The 13025-nt window shown below is 40.9% G+C and overlaps 1 protein-coding gene across 1 annotated transcript in view; it reads left to right on the top strand.

Moving 5' to 3' along the window:
• Positions 1 to 2823: 2823 nt before the first annotated feature.
• The window catches only part of LOC120032231 (protein phosphatase 1H-like), an 80231-nt gene continuing 70029 nt past the window's right edge, over positions 2824 to 13025 (top strand). The window contains exon 1 of the mRNA XM_038978223.1: positions 2824 to 3053. Within this exon, the coding sequence (XP_038834151.1) occupies positions 2824 to 3053 (230 nt within the window). The remainder of the gene's footprint in view (positions 3054 to 13025) is intronic.

The raw sequence follows: 13025 nt of genomic DNA, 5'->3' as shown, positions 1-13025 counted from the left end.
GCCTCTTAATTAAAGAAGAAGTTACAGGTCTGTGAGAGCCAGAAATCTTGCTTGTTTGTAGGTGACCAAATACTTATTTTCCACCATAATTTGCACATCCTACAATGTGATTTTCTGGATTTTTTTTTTCTCATTTTGTCTGTCATAGTTGAAGTGTACCTATGATGAAAATTACAGGCCTCTCTCATCTTTTTAAGTGGGAGAACTTGCACAATTGGTGGCTGACTAAACACTTTTTTGCCCCACTGTATCTATTTACTACAGGCAAAATGCAGTCACCATCCACTTCCTGTTTTTAAGCCTGTTTGCACATTTTAAGGTAAAGCACTTTGGATAAAGTATCAAAAATGTGACACTGGCTGTATTATTATTCATATCAGGCTTGAGGCTACAGCCCACGAACAAATGACCAGTCAGACTTTACTGCATTAGTGAGCCCTCAAATGATACTTAAGCCTAATTTGCTACATAGGTCATCTGCATTTTTTGCAATTATTTTCCATTAGACAAATGATTTAACCCAAATGTTGGCTAAGGTTTTTTTTGCCAAACTAACAATGTCTTACTGTATTTAAATTATTTTATTTTATTTCAACTAACTTATGTTTATGCACTCCTCCTGTACACTCTTCTCCCCGTCCCCACTTACTTACACACATACAATTCAAGAAAGATCTAAGTGTGTATTCACAGAGTCTCTCATTGAATGGTCTGCATCTCAATTTCCTGCAACAGGGTGATCAAATTAAGATCCTACACCTAGATACACTGAGTATACAAAACATTAGGAACACATACTCTTTCCATGAAATAGACTGACCAGGTGAATCCAGCATCCATGTGGAACGATTTTGACACCTTGTAGAGTCATGCCATGCCATGAATTGAGGCTGTTCTGAAGTTTTCCTAATGTTTGGTATACTCTGTGTACATTCAGAGAAGTAGGCAAATTGTTGCAACAATAGTCGTGTTCACAGCTGAAGAGTATAGCCTATGTCTGCCTTTCAGTGAGCAGGAACGGATGTAGGTGACCTATACCCATACCAATAAAAATGCTTATTTTAACTTACTGTATTGGCTGATGTAATTATATGAAGTTCATGATGATCACATGAGATGCCATACTGTGATTTTCTGCTGCGGGAACATTCAGAACTCTCTCACACACAAACACACACATCAGCTCTGACTATTGCTTGATTGGATATTGTTGTATGTGTGAGCAATAGCTAAGTTAGCTATGCAAAGTGCCAGATAGGTAACCATTTACAATATCTGCTGTTCATTATTATTCAGTCAATAAACACCATCAGCTGACAGAAGATCTAGCTAAATTGGCTTCAGAAAGTAATGGAGAAATCTGTCCTTTCTGCAGCAGGTAGCTCTGGCCGGGCATCATCTTGTAGCAGGTTGAGGGACTAACTTACTTCCACTAGCTAGCATGTCTATAGTCAGTAAGCAGGTGGGGCTAGATAGCAGCCTGCTAGCTAGTGCAAGCCAACTGTCACGCTGGTATAAAGAATTTTGGAGACAGACACAGGAATACACAATAGGGGTTTTTAATATACCCAAAACAAACACGTATACAATAACACTGGGCTGTACCCAAACAAAAGAGTGAGGGTAAACCTCGTTGAACGCCATGGGACGATACCCATAATACACAATATATATAGCACACAGCATAACAGCTGAACCAACGCCTAGGTACTCACACCACCAACAGACATGGGAACAATAACCGACAGAGGGAACAGAGCACATATATAACATGCTAATCAGTGGGAATAGGGGCCAGGTGTGCACAATGAAAGGTCCAGAGGGATCCATGACACCAACTTTGTTCAGCTGTTGTTGAGTTTATTATATCGGCATGCTAACTTAATATTAAGTTCTGCATCTTAGCTAACATAAGTATTTTTATCTTCCTGTCACACTCACACAGTCTAATCATTTGTTTGTGCTGCCAACCCAGACTGTAAACACACACCCTAAGCCCCGTGAATATTCAAGATAGAAAAACAAATGGAACAAATATTTCATGTCCAACCAATTTCAAAAATATAAATGAGAAAACAAGTCCTATCTGAATTTCATTTTTCAAATTCAGCAACAAAAACGAAAATGAGCTGTTTTCTGTTTTTCCTTTCCCTTTTTTGACTCGGTAATTAAAATAACAAAACGTACATGGACGTGGGAGGTCTGGAGAATTTTGTATTGCAAAAATAGTTTAAATATGGGCCAAGATTTTGTTTGGATGTTACATTTCAAGACCCTCAGAACGGTCAGGTAGGGTGTTTTGAAGTGTTTATCCGACTGGATAAAACATTTATAAATCAAAAAAGATATAGATATATAAATGCCCCCCCCCCCCCCCCCCCCCATCCACTTCCTAAACAAAAGTTGCCCCCTGATAACACACACCTCTGGGGAAACTCCAAGATGCGTGTAGGTCCAGGGGTTGTCCCTGACAGATTGTAGACTTTGTCTACAATGCTCAAGATCCCAGGATAAGTGATACCTTTGACCCCCAACTGTTAATGAACCCTATAGCTCAGTGCTCGTGCGGTGGCCCTGGCGACCAAATCCAGCAGCTTGATAGGCTGAAATCACATGACTCTGTTAATCGCGAGTGTATTTCCGCGTCCACAAGAGGGCTTTAGCTCTCTCTCCAGCGGCTTTGAATAAAATCCTGAATCGGAGGAGGTATTTTTTTCATCCATCGCGCTGTCGTCGAAACGTGTCGCCGAGCTGGGAGGAAATTCGGGAAAGGGGAGCCGCGCTGGCGCACCGCACAGCACTGACCCACGACGCGGCACGAACATGCTCACTCGGGTTAAATCTGCGGTGGCCAATTTCATGGGAGGCGTTGTGGCTGGTGGCGCCGAAGGTGACTCTTCCGGATCAGAACTGCCGCTGAAATTCCCCTACACGAGACCCGAGTTCCTAGGACTGACCCAGGATGAAATCGAATGCTCCGCAGATCACATAGGGCGGCCGATTCTCATCCTCAAAGAGACGAAGAGATTGCCGTGGGCCACTGGTTACGCAGAGTGAGTACAGTAGCCTAAACTGATGTAGCCTATAGATACGTCCATCTTCCAAGATTTGTCAACCCTTTCTTTAGTTTCATTGAAAGGCTGCACCCATAGCCCATCTCTCTGCCTCAGCATCCGCTGCCTTTTACAGATAACGGTTTTGGAACTAGATTCAAATGCGTGCCACATACTAGGCAATAGCCTACATGTTTCATTCTATCATAGATTTGTGTTGTGTGTCACAGTCCAATATGTTATTCGCATGAAACAGAGAGAGAGAGAGAGAGAGAGTGTATGCATGTATGAAGATGGAGAGAAGGAGAGAAGATAGCATCTGGGAATGTTATTTATGGCCATGGAGTTTGCGTGCCACTGACAGCTCCTTGCCTGCCTGCTCCCACGCACAGCTCAGCTCAGACGCACGAGAATAAACCTTCCAATGTAGCCTGCTCATCTGTAGATAGATGTAGGCCAAATAGACATTCCTTGTGTAGACCCATGCATTTATTGGAAACGAAAACAATCCTGAAGTCCTAACTTAAATGTGTGATAATAGCAACATTTTTGCCATAACAGCTCATTGAAATAGGCTAATCCTTTGTCTATATGCGGTTGTTTTATACTGCACACTATTATGCTGATTTTAATGGCCTTACATGTTTCATTCTCCCATTCATCACCTGTTCTCCGCAAGTCAACATCAACAGGGCGAAATTCCATCAGAGCTCACTCAGTTACATCATCCAATATGCAGCAGTTTTCCACTTCAGAAAAGGGGGCTAGCTCTCATCAGCTAGTGTGAGTAAAATCACTGGGGTAGCCAAACCCCCAAAAATAGCCATAATTTGGTTACAACCTATGTGTTGTGACAATTGCATTGTTTGCTTTATAACCTGTTAGTTCATATGCCTTGTGACCATGATATATATTTATTTTATATATATTTATTATATTGGGCTCGCGAGTGGCGCAGTGGTCTAAGGCACTGCATCTCAGTGCAAGAGGCGTCACTACAGTCCCTGGTTTGAATCCAGACTGTATCACATCTGGCCGTGATTGGGAGTCCCATAGGGGGGCGCACAATTAGCAGAGCGTCGTCCGGGTTTGGCCGGGTTAGGCTGTCATTGTAAATTAAAATGTGTTCTTAACTGACTTGCCTAGTTAAATAAAAAAGACAAGAAGAAGACACAGTGGCAGAATAAATTCAACCACACCTTTGTTTCATCACAAAACTGGAGAGCAACCTCTGGTTGGTGAAATCCACCAACCATATTGCATGTAACAAACAGTTACATGACCTACAGAATGGTCAAGCAAGTTCATATTTCTGAAATTTTCAGACTACGAAACATCTATTGATTTAGAACCATGGAGAGTTACCGCAAGGCGCAAAGAAAACAGGAGCATCATCATCAAATCTCCTATGCAGTGGCGACCCGTCATTGAGCCCCACATTTTTAGCAAAAAAAAAATATATATATATATACACTGCTCAAAAAAATAAAGGGAACACTAAAATAAAACATCCTAGATCTGAATGAATGAAATATTCTTATTAAATACTTTTTTCTTTACATAGTTGAATATGCTGACAACAAAATCACACAAAATGTATCAATGGAAATCAAATTGATCAACCCATGGAGGTATGGATTTGTCACACTCAAAATTAAAGTGGAAAACCACACTACAGGCTGATCCAACTTTGATGTAATGTCCTTAAAACAAGTCAAAATGAGGCTCAGTAGTGTGTGTGGCCTCCACGTGCCTGTATGACCTCCCTACAACGCCTGGGCATGCTCCTGATGAGGTGGCGGATGGTCTCCTGAGGGATCTCCTCCCAGACCTGGACTAAAGCATCCGCCAACTCCTGGACAGTCTGTGGTGCAACGTGGCGTTGGTGGATGGAGCGAGACATGATGTCCCAGATGTGCTCAATTGGATTCAGGTCTGGGGAACGGGCGGGCCAGTCCATAGCATCAATGCCTTCCTCTTGCAGGAACTGCTGACACACTCCAGCCACATGAGGTCTAGCATTGTCTTGCATTAGGAGGAACCCAGGGCCAACTGCACCAGCATATTGTCTCACAAGGGGTCTGAGGATCTCATCTCGGTACCTAATGGCAGTCAGGCTACCTCTGGCGAGCACATGGAGGGCTGTGCGGCCCCCCAAAGAAATGCCACCCCACACCATGACTGACCCACCGCCAAACCGGTCATGCTGGAGGATGTTGCAGGCAGCAGAACGTTCTCCACGGCGTCTCCAGACTCTGTCACGTCTGTCACATGTGCTCAGTGTGAACCTGCTTTCATCTGTGAAGAGCACAGGGCGCCAGTGGCGAATTTGCCAATCTTGGTGTTCTCTGGCAAATGCCAAACGTCCTGCACGGTGTTGGGCTGTAAGCACAACCCCCACCTGTGGACGTCGGGCCCTCATACCACCCTCATGGAGTCTGTTGCTGACCGTTTGAGCAGACACATGCACATTTGTGGCCTGCTGGAGGTCATTTTGCAGGGCTCTGGCAGTGCTCCTCCTGCTCCTCCTTGCACAAAGGCGGGGGTAGCGGTCCTGCTGCTGGGTTGTTGCCCTCCTACGGCCTCCTCCACGTCTCCTGATGTACTGGCCTGTCTCCTGGTAGCGCCTCCATGCTCTGGACACTACGCTGACAGACACAGCAAACCTTCTTGCCACAGCTCGCATTGATGTGCCATCCTGGATGAGCTGCACTACCTGAGCCACTTGTGTGGGTTGTAGACTCCGTCTCATGCTACCACTAGAGTGAAAGCACCGCCAGCATTCAAAAGTGACCAAAACATCAGCCAGGAAGCATAGGAACTGAGAAGTGGTCTGTGGTCACCACCTGCAGAACCACTCCTTTATTGGGGGTGTCTTGCTAAGTGCCTATAATATCCACCTGTTGTCTATTCCATTTGCACAACAGCATGTGAAATTTATTGTCAATCAGTGTTGCTTCCTAAGTGGACAGTTTAATTTCACAGAAGTGTGATTGACTTGGAGTTACATTGTGTTGTTTAAGTGTTCCCTTTATTTTTTTGAGCAGTGTAGTTGAAGTCGGAAGTTTACATACACTTAGGTTGGAGTCATTAAAACTCGTTTTTCAACCACTCCACAAATTTCTTGTTAACAAACTATAGTTTTGGCAAGTCGGTTAGGACATCTACTTTGTGCATGACACAGGTAATTTTTCCAACAATTGTTTACAGACAGATTATTTCAGAAGTTTACATACACTAAATTGACTGTGCCTTTAAACAGCTTGGAAAATTCCAGAAAATGATGTCATGGCTTTAGAAGCTTCTGATAGGCTAATTGACATCATTTGAGTCAATTAGAGGTGTACCTGTGGATGTATTTCAAGGCCTAACTTCAAACTCAGTCCCTCTTTGCTGGACATCATGGGCAAATCAAAAGAAATCAGCAAAGACCTCAGAAAAAAAAATTGTAGACCTCCACAAGTCTGGTTCATCCTTGGGAGCGATTTCCAAATGCCTGAAGGTACCACGTTCATCTGTTCAAACAATAGTACGCAAGTATAAACACCATGGGACCACTCAGCCGTCATACCTCTCAGGAAGGAGACGCATTCTGTCGCTTAGAGATGAACGTACTTTGGTGCGAAAAGTGCAAATCAATCCCAGAACAACAGCAAAGGACCTTGTGAAGATGCTGAAGGAAACAGGTAAAAAAGTATCTATATCCACAGTAAAACAAGTCCTATATCGACATAACCTGAAAGCCCGCTCAGCAAGGAAGATGCCACTGCTCCAAATCCGCCATAAAAAAGCCAGACTACGGTTTGCAACTGCACATGGGGACAAAGATCATACTTTTTGGAGAAATGTCCTCTGGTCTGATGAAGCAATAATAGAACTGTTTGGGCATAATGAGCATCATTATACTTGGAGGAAAAAGGGAGAGGCTTGCAAGCCGAAGAACACCATCCCAACCGTGAAGCGCGGGGGTGGCAGCATCATGTTGTGGGGGTGCTTTGCTGCAGGAGGGACTGGTGCACTTCACAAAATAGATGGCATCATAAGATAGGAAAATTATGTGGATATATTGAAGCAACATCTCAAGACATCAGTCAGGAAGTTTAAGCTTGGTCGCAAATGGGTCTTCCAAATGGACAATGACCCCAAGCATACTTCCAAAGTTGTGGCAAAATGGCTTAAGGACAACAAAGTCAAGGTATTGGAGTGGCCATCACAAAGCCCTTACCTCAAAAAAAGTGTGTGAAAATCATTCTCTCTACTATTATTCTGACATTTCACATTCTTAAAATAAAGTGGTGATCCTAACTGACCTATGACAGGGAATTTTTACTTGGATTGAATGTCAGGAATTGTGAAAAACAGAGTTTAAATGTATTTGGCTAAGGTGTACGTAAACTTCCGACTTCAACTGTAAATACACTACCGTTCAAAACTTTGGGGTCATTTAGAAATGTCGTTGGTTTTGAAAGAAAAGCTATTTTTTGTCCATTAAAATAACATCAAATTGATCAGAAATACAGTGTAGACACTGTTAATGTTGTAAATGACTATTGTAGCTGGAAACGGCAGATTTGTTATGGAATATCTACATAGGCTTATAGAGGGCCATTATAAGCAACCATCACTCCTGTGTTGAAATGGCAAATTGTGTTAGCTAATCCAAGTTTATCATTTTAAAAGGCTAATTGATCATTAGATAACCCTTTTGCAATTATGTTAGCATAGCTGAAAACTGTTGTTCTGATTTAAAGAAGCTGTAAAACTGGCATCTTTAGACTAGTTGAGTATCTGGAGCGTCAGCATTTGTGGGTTCGATTACAGGCTCAAAATGGCCAGAAACAAATAACTTTCTTCTGAAACTCGTCAGTCTATTCTTGTTCTGAGAATTGAAGGCTATTCCATGCGAGAAATTGCCAAGAAATTGAAAATCTTGTACAACGCTGTGTACTACTCCCTTCACAGAGCAGCACAAGCCATATCTCAGACTGGCCGATAAAAAGAAAAGATTAAGATGGGCAAAAGAACACAGACACTGGACAGAGGAAGATTGGAAAAAAGTGTTATGGACAGACAAATCTAAGTTTGAGGTGTTCGGATCATAGAGAAGAACATTCGTGAGATGCAGAAAAAGTGAAAAGATGCTGTAGGAGTGCTTGACGCCATCTGTCAAGCATGGTGGAGGCAATGTGATGGTCTGGGGGTGCTTTGGTGCTGGTAAAGTGGGAGATTTGTACAGGGTAAAAGGGATCTTGAAGAAGGATGGCTATCACTCCATTTTGCAACACCATGCTATACCCTGTGGACAGCGCTTAATTGGAGCCAATTTCCTCCTACAACAGGACAATAACCAAAAGCACAGCTCCAAACTATGCATTAAGTATTTAGGGAAGAAGTAGTCAGCTGGTATTCTGTCAATAACGGACTGGCCAGCACAGTCACCGAATCGCAATCCTATTGAGCTGTTGTGGGAGCAGCTTGACCGTATGTTACGTTGAAGTGCCCATCAAGCCAATCCAATTTGTGGGAGGTGCTTCAGGAAGCATGTGGTGAAATCTCTTCAGATTACCTCAACAAATTGACAACTAGAATGCCAAACGTCTGCAAGGCTGTAATTGTTGCAAATGGAGGATTCTTTGACGAAAGCAAAGTTTGAAGGATACAATTATTATCTCAACTGAAAATCATTATTTTACAACCTTGTCAACGTCTTGACTATATTTCCTATTCGTTTTGCAACTCATTTCATGTATGTTTTCATGGACAACAAGAACATTTCTAAGTGACCCCAAACTTTTGAACGGTAGTGTATATGGAACATGCATCTGTTTATGTACTGTTACATGTACACCTCACTCAGCTTTCAACTCAGGTTGCATAGCCTTAAAACCTTTTCTCAATAGGGGGGCGCTGTTCTCACTTTGTAAAAAATCGTTCCCAAATTAAACTGCCTCGTACTCAATTCTTGCTCGTACAATATGCATATTATTATTACTATTGGATAGAAAACACTCTCTAGTTTCTAAAACCGTTTGAATTATATCTGTGAGTAAAACAGAACTCATTTTGCAGCAAACTTCCTGTCAGGAAGTGAGAAATCTGAAATCGAGGGCTCTGTTCCAGGGTCAGTTTATTAATTTGCATGGAATCTATGGGTCTACATGCACTGCATACGCCTTCCCCTAGATGTCAGTAGGCAGTGAGATTGGAATGGGGTGTATAGCTCTATCTGAGGCCGAATAAGACCTGTTGGAATGACGCGACCACTCTTTCATTTCTTCACCATGGCGCGAATCGGTCACCTGGATTGCGTTCTGAAAAGCTGTCGTTATAGGCCTTAGATATATCCGGCTCTGATTTTATTCGATATATGTGTTAAAAACATCATCAACTAGTTATATTAAACCGACTTATATCAGTTTATATAAGTTTATTCCGATTTTCGGTATTTTCTTTGTGATGCGTTCTGGGGATTTGGACACTTCTGTGCCGCATGGCTAACGTTGGCTAGCGTTCTACAGATGAAGACGACATTCTACAACCGAGCAACGATTATTCTGGACAAAGGACAACTTGTACAAGATTCTGATGGAAGCTCATCAAATAGTAGGAACGATTTATGATGTTTTTTCGTATTTCTGTCAAATGTTTAGACGTAATTTGGGCGCTGATTTTGGGTGCTGTATCGCTATAACGTAAGCTGTAAGTCGTACTAAAGTTAATTTTAAAAATCTAACACAGCGGTTGCATTAAGAACTAGTGGATCTTTAATTTGCTGTCCAACATGTATTTTTTAGTAAAGCTTATGATTAGTTATTTGATTAGAATAGGTGCCTCTCCAAGATTTCTCCGGACAATATTTCTGCATTTTCACTACGTATTCACATTGTTCAACCACGATTTGTGCCGCTAAATATGCACATTTTCGAACAAACCATATATGTATTGTGTAATATGATGTTATAGGACTGTCATCTGATGAAATTTGAGAAGGTTAGTGAAAAAATTAATATCTTTTGCTGGTTTATTCGCTATCGCTAACGTGTCTTGAATGAATGCGGCTGTGTGGTAGGCTATTGTAGTAAGCTAATATAATGCTATATTGTGTTTTCGCTGTAAAACACTTAAAAAATCTGAAATATTGGCTGGATTCACAAGATGTTTGTCTTTCATTTGCTGTACACCGTGTATTTTTCATAAATGTTTTATGATGAGTATTTAGGAATTTCACGTTGGTTTATGTAGTTATTCTAGCTGCTTTGGTGAGACTACTGCAATGTAAAACTATGATTTATACCTGAAATATGCAAATCTTTCGAACAAAACATATGCTATACAATAAATATGTTATCAGACTGTCATCTGATGAAGTTGTTTCTTGGTTAGTGACTATTTATATCTTTATTTGGTCGAATTTGTGATAGCTACCTATGCAGTAAAAAAATTGTGAAAATATGCGGTTGGGTCTTTTGCTATCGTGGTTAGCTAATAGAAATACATATTGTGTTTTCCCTGTAAAACATTTTAAAAATCGGAAATGATGGCTGGATTCACAAGATGTGTATCTTTCATCTGGTGTCTTGGACTTGTGATTTCATGATATTTAGATGCTAGTATTTACTTGTGGCGCTATGCTAGGCTATGCTAGTCAGCTTTTTTACTGATGAGGGTGCTCCCGGATCCGGGATTGTGACCAAGTAGAAGTTAACTTATGTATGGAATACTATGTGATAAGTGCATGTGTAACCGTATCCAAAGTATGCTAATGTTTGGTGTGAATGCATTTGGGAAGTGGTGTAAAGTACTTCAGTGAAAATACTTTAAAGTACTACTTAAGTATTTTTTGGGGGATATCTGTACATTACTTTACTATTTATACTTTTGGCAACTTTTACTTCACTACATTCCAAAATAAAATAATGTACTCTTTACTCTATACATTTTCTCTTACACCCAAAAGTACTCATATACATTTTGACAGGAAAATTGTCTAATTCACACACTTATCAAGAGAACATCCCTGGTCATCTCTACTGCATCTGATCTGGCAGACTCACTAAACACAAATGCTTTGTTTGTAAATTATGGCGCGCTGCATTTTTACTGGCTTTTGGCCAAGTGGGACGTTAGCGTCCCACATATCCCAGAGAAGTTAATTTATTAAAAAAAGAATATCACATTTAAATAAGTATTCAGACCCGTTACTCAGTAATTAGTTGAAACACCTTTGGCAGTGATTACCGCATCGAGACTTCTTGGGTATGAAGCTACAAACTTGGCACACCTGTATTTGGGGAGTTTCTCCCATTCTTCTCTGCAGATCCTCTCAAGCGCTGTCAGGTTGGATGGGGAGCGTTGCTGCACAGCTATTTTCAGAAGCCACTCCTGTGTTGTCTTGGCTGTGTGCTTAGGGTCGGCGAGCCGCTGGCTAGCGTGTTGGAGTGTGCCCCTGGCTATCCATCAATAAAAATAACAAAAAATTGTACCGTCTGGTTTAATATAAGGAATTTGAAATTATTTATTTACTTTTACTCAAGTATGAGAATTTAGTACTTTTTCCACGACTGGATGTGGCTGGGGGTGATAGCGTTTCTTTCACGTGACCCATCAATTTAGACAAGTGTGTCTGGGTAAGTGTCATCTAATAACTATAAAATATTTATATCCGGACAATTTCTGTTTACCTGTAATTTTCCCTTATTGTAGGCTACTACTTTTACCACTTTTAGTCTTAATCTTTACTACACTACTCACTGTTTAGCACATGACCTCACATGTGAATCCTTAAAGAGATGGGTGGGGCTGGCATAAGAGAGTGTGAACTATGCTGAATGGGTGTGAATCCTTAAAGAGATGGGTGGGGCTGGCACCCATCTATATTTATTCGATTAAGACAAGTTTGTAGCTTCATACCCAAGAAGTCTCGATGCTGTAATTGCTGCCAAAGGTGCTTCAACTAATTACTGAGTAAAGGGTCTGAATAGTTACGTAAATGTGATATTCTGTTTTTAAATAAATGAACAAAGATTTCTAAAAACCTGTTTTTGCTTTGTCATTATGGAGTATTGTGAGAAGAAAAAAACGATTGAATACATTTTAGAATAAGGCTGTAACGTGGATGTGGAAAAAGTCAAGGGGTCTGAATACTTAGGCAGACACCATCTAGAAAGCTTACACTAACAAATTGCTGTACATTTCTAACAAAAAATGTAGTTAGCTACTGTAATTATATATTACAGTACTGTAAAGAGCAATGCATTGTGGGGGCTCAATGGCATTCCGCTACTCCTCTGTAACATATTTTGTGGCGTGCTTTGTATGAGGCTATATTTGTTGTACCCGTTAGTGTGAATGCTGTACCCCACAGAATACAGAGCAATACCATATTTTTTCTAATCTAAAATCTTTGATCTGCAAATCTACAGTAACTTCCTGGCTACTGTGCTGCCAGTAATTTGCTCTAATTCAATAGCACCACACAGAATACAGTACCATACTGTATTTTCTGAGTGCCAAAAACATTTTGTGGGTGCATGATATTGTTGTTTCTGCCTCATTAATATGTTTTGAGGCGTGCCTTGTAAGAGGCTATATTTGTTGCGCTTTTAGTGAGAGTGTTGTACCAATTGAACTGAAATGTGGTAGTAGTTCTCTAACAATGTAATGTGTATAAGGGACATATCAGAGTGGCAGCAAGACTCAAATCTTTAATGGTTTGAGTGTTTAGTCCCTGCCACTTTAGAAGCCTTTGTTAAGACCTTTACAAGTGCAAGTGATATAAAGCACCACATATTATTGGTATGCTGTAATATATGATTACATATTCACTGTTAGCAATTGCTGTAATTTTTTTACATGACAATTTAACAAAGTACTGTATTGCTGTTTTGGTGTATATTTACTGTAGCATTCTGTAAATTACAGTGCACAGTGGACACATTTTGTGAGAGGGTAAAGAATTGCTGGCTCATTAAC

This window comes from Salvelinus namaycush, chromosome 38, assembly GCF_016432855.1.
Source record: "Salvelinus namaycush isolate Seneca chromosome 38, SaNama_1.0, whole genome shotgun sequence".
Classification (NCBI taxonomy): Eukaryota; Metazoa; Chordata; class Actinopteri; order Salmoniformes; family Salmonidae; genus Salvelinus; species Salvelinus namaycush.
Note: the sequence above shows the minus strand (reverse complement) of the source record. Positions and strands in the feature narration are given on the sequence as shown.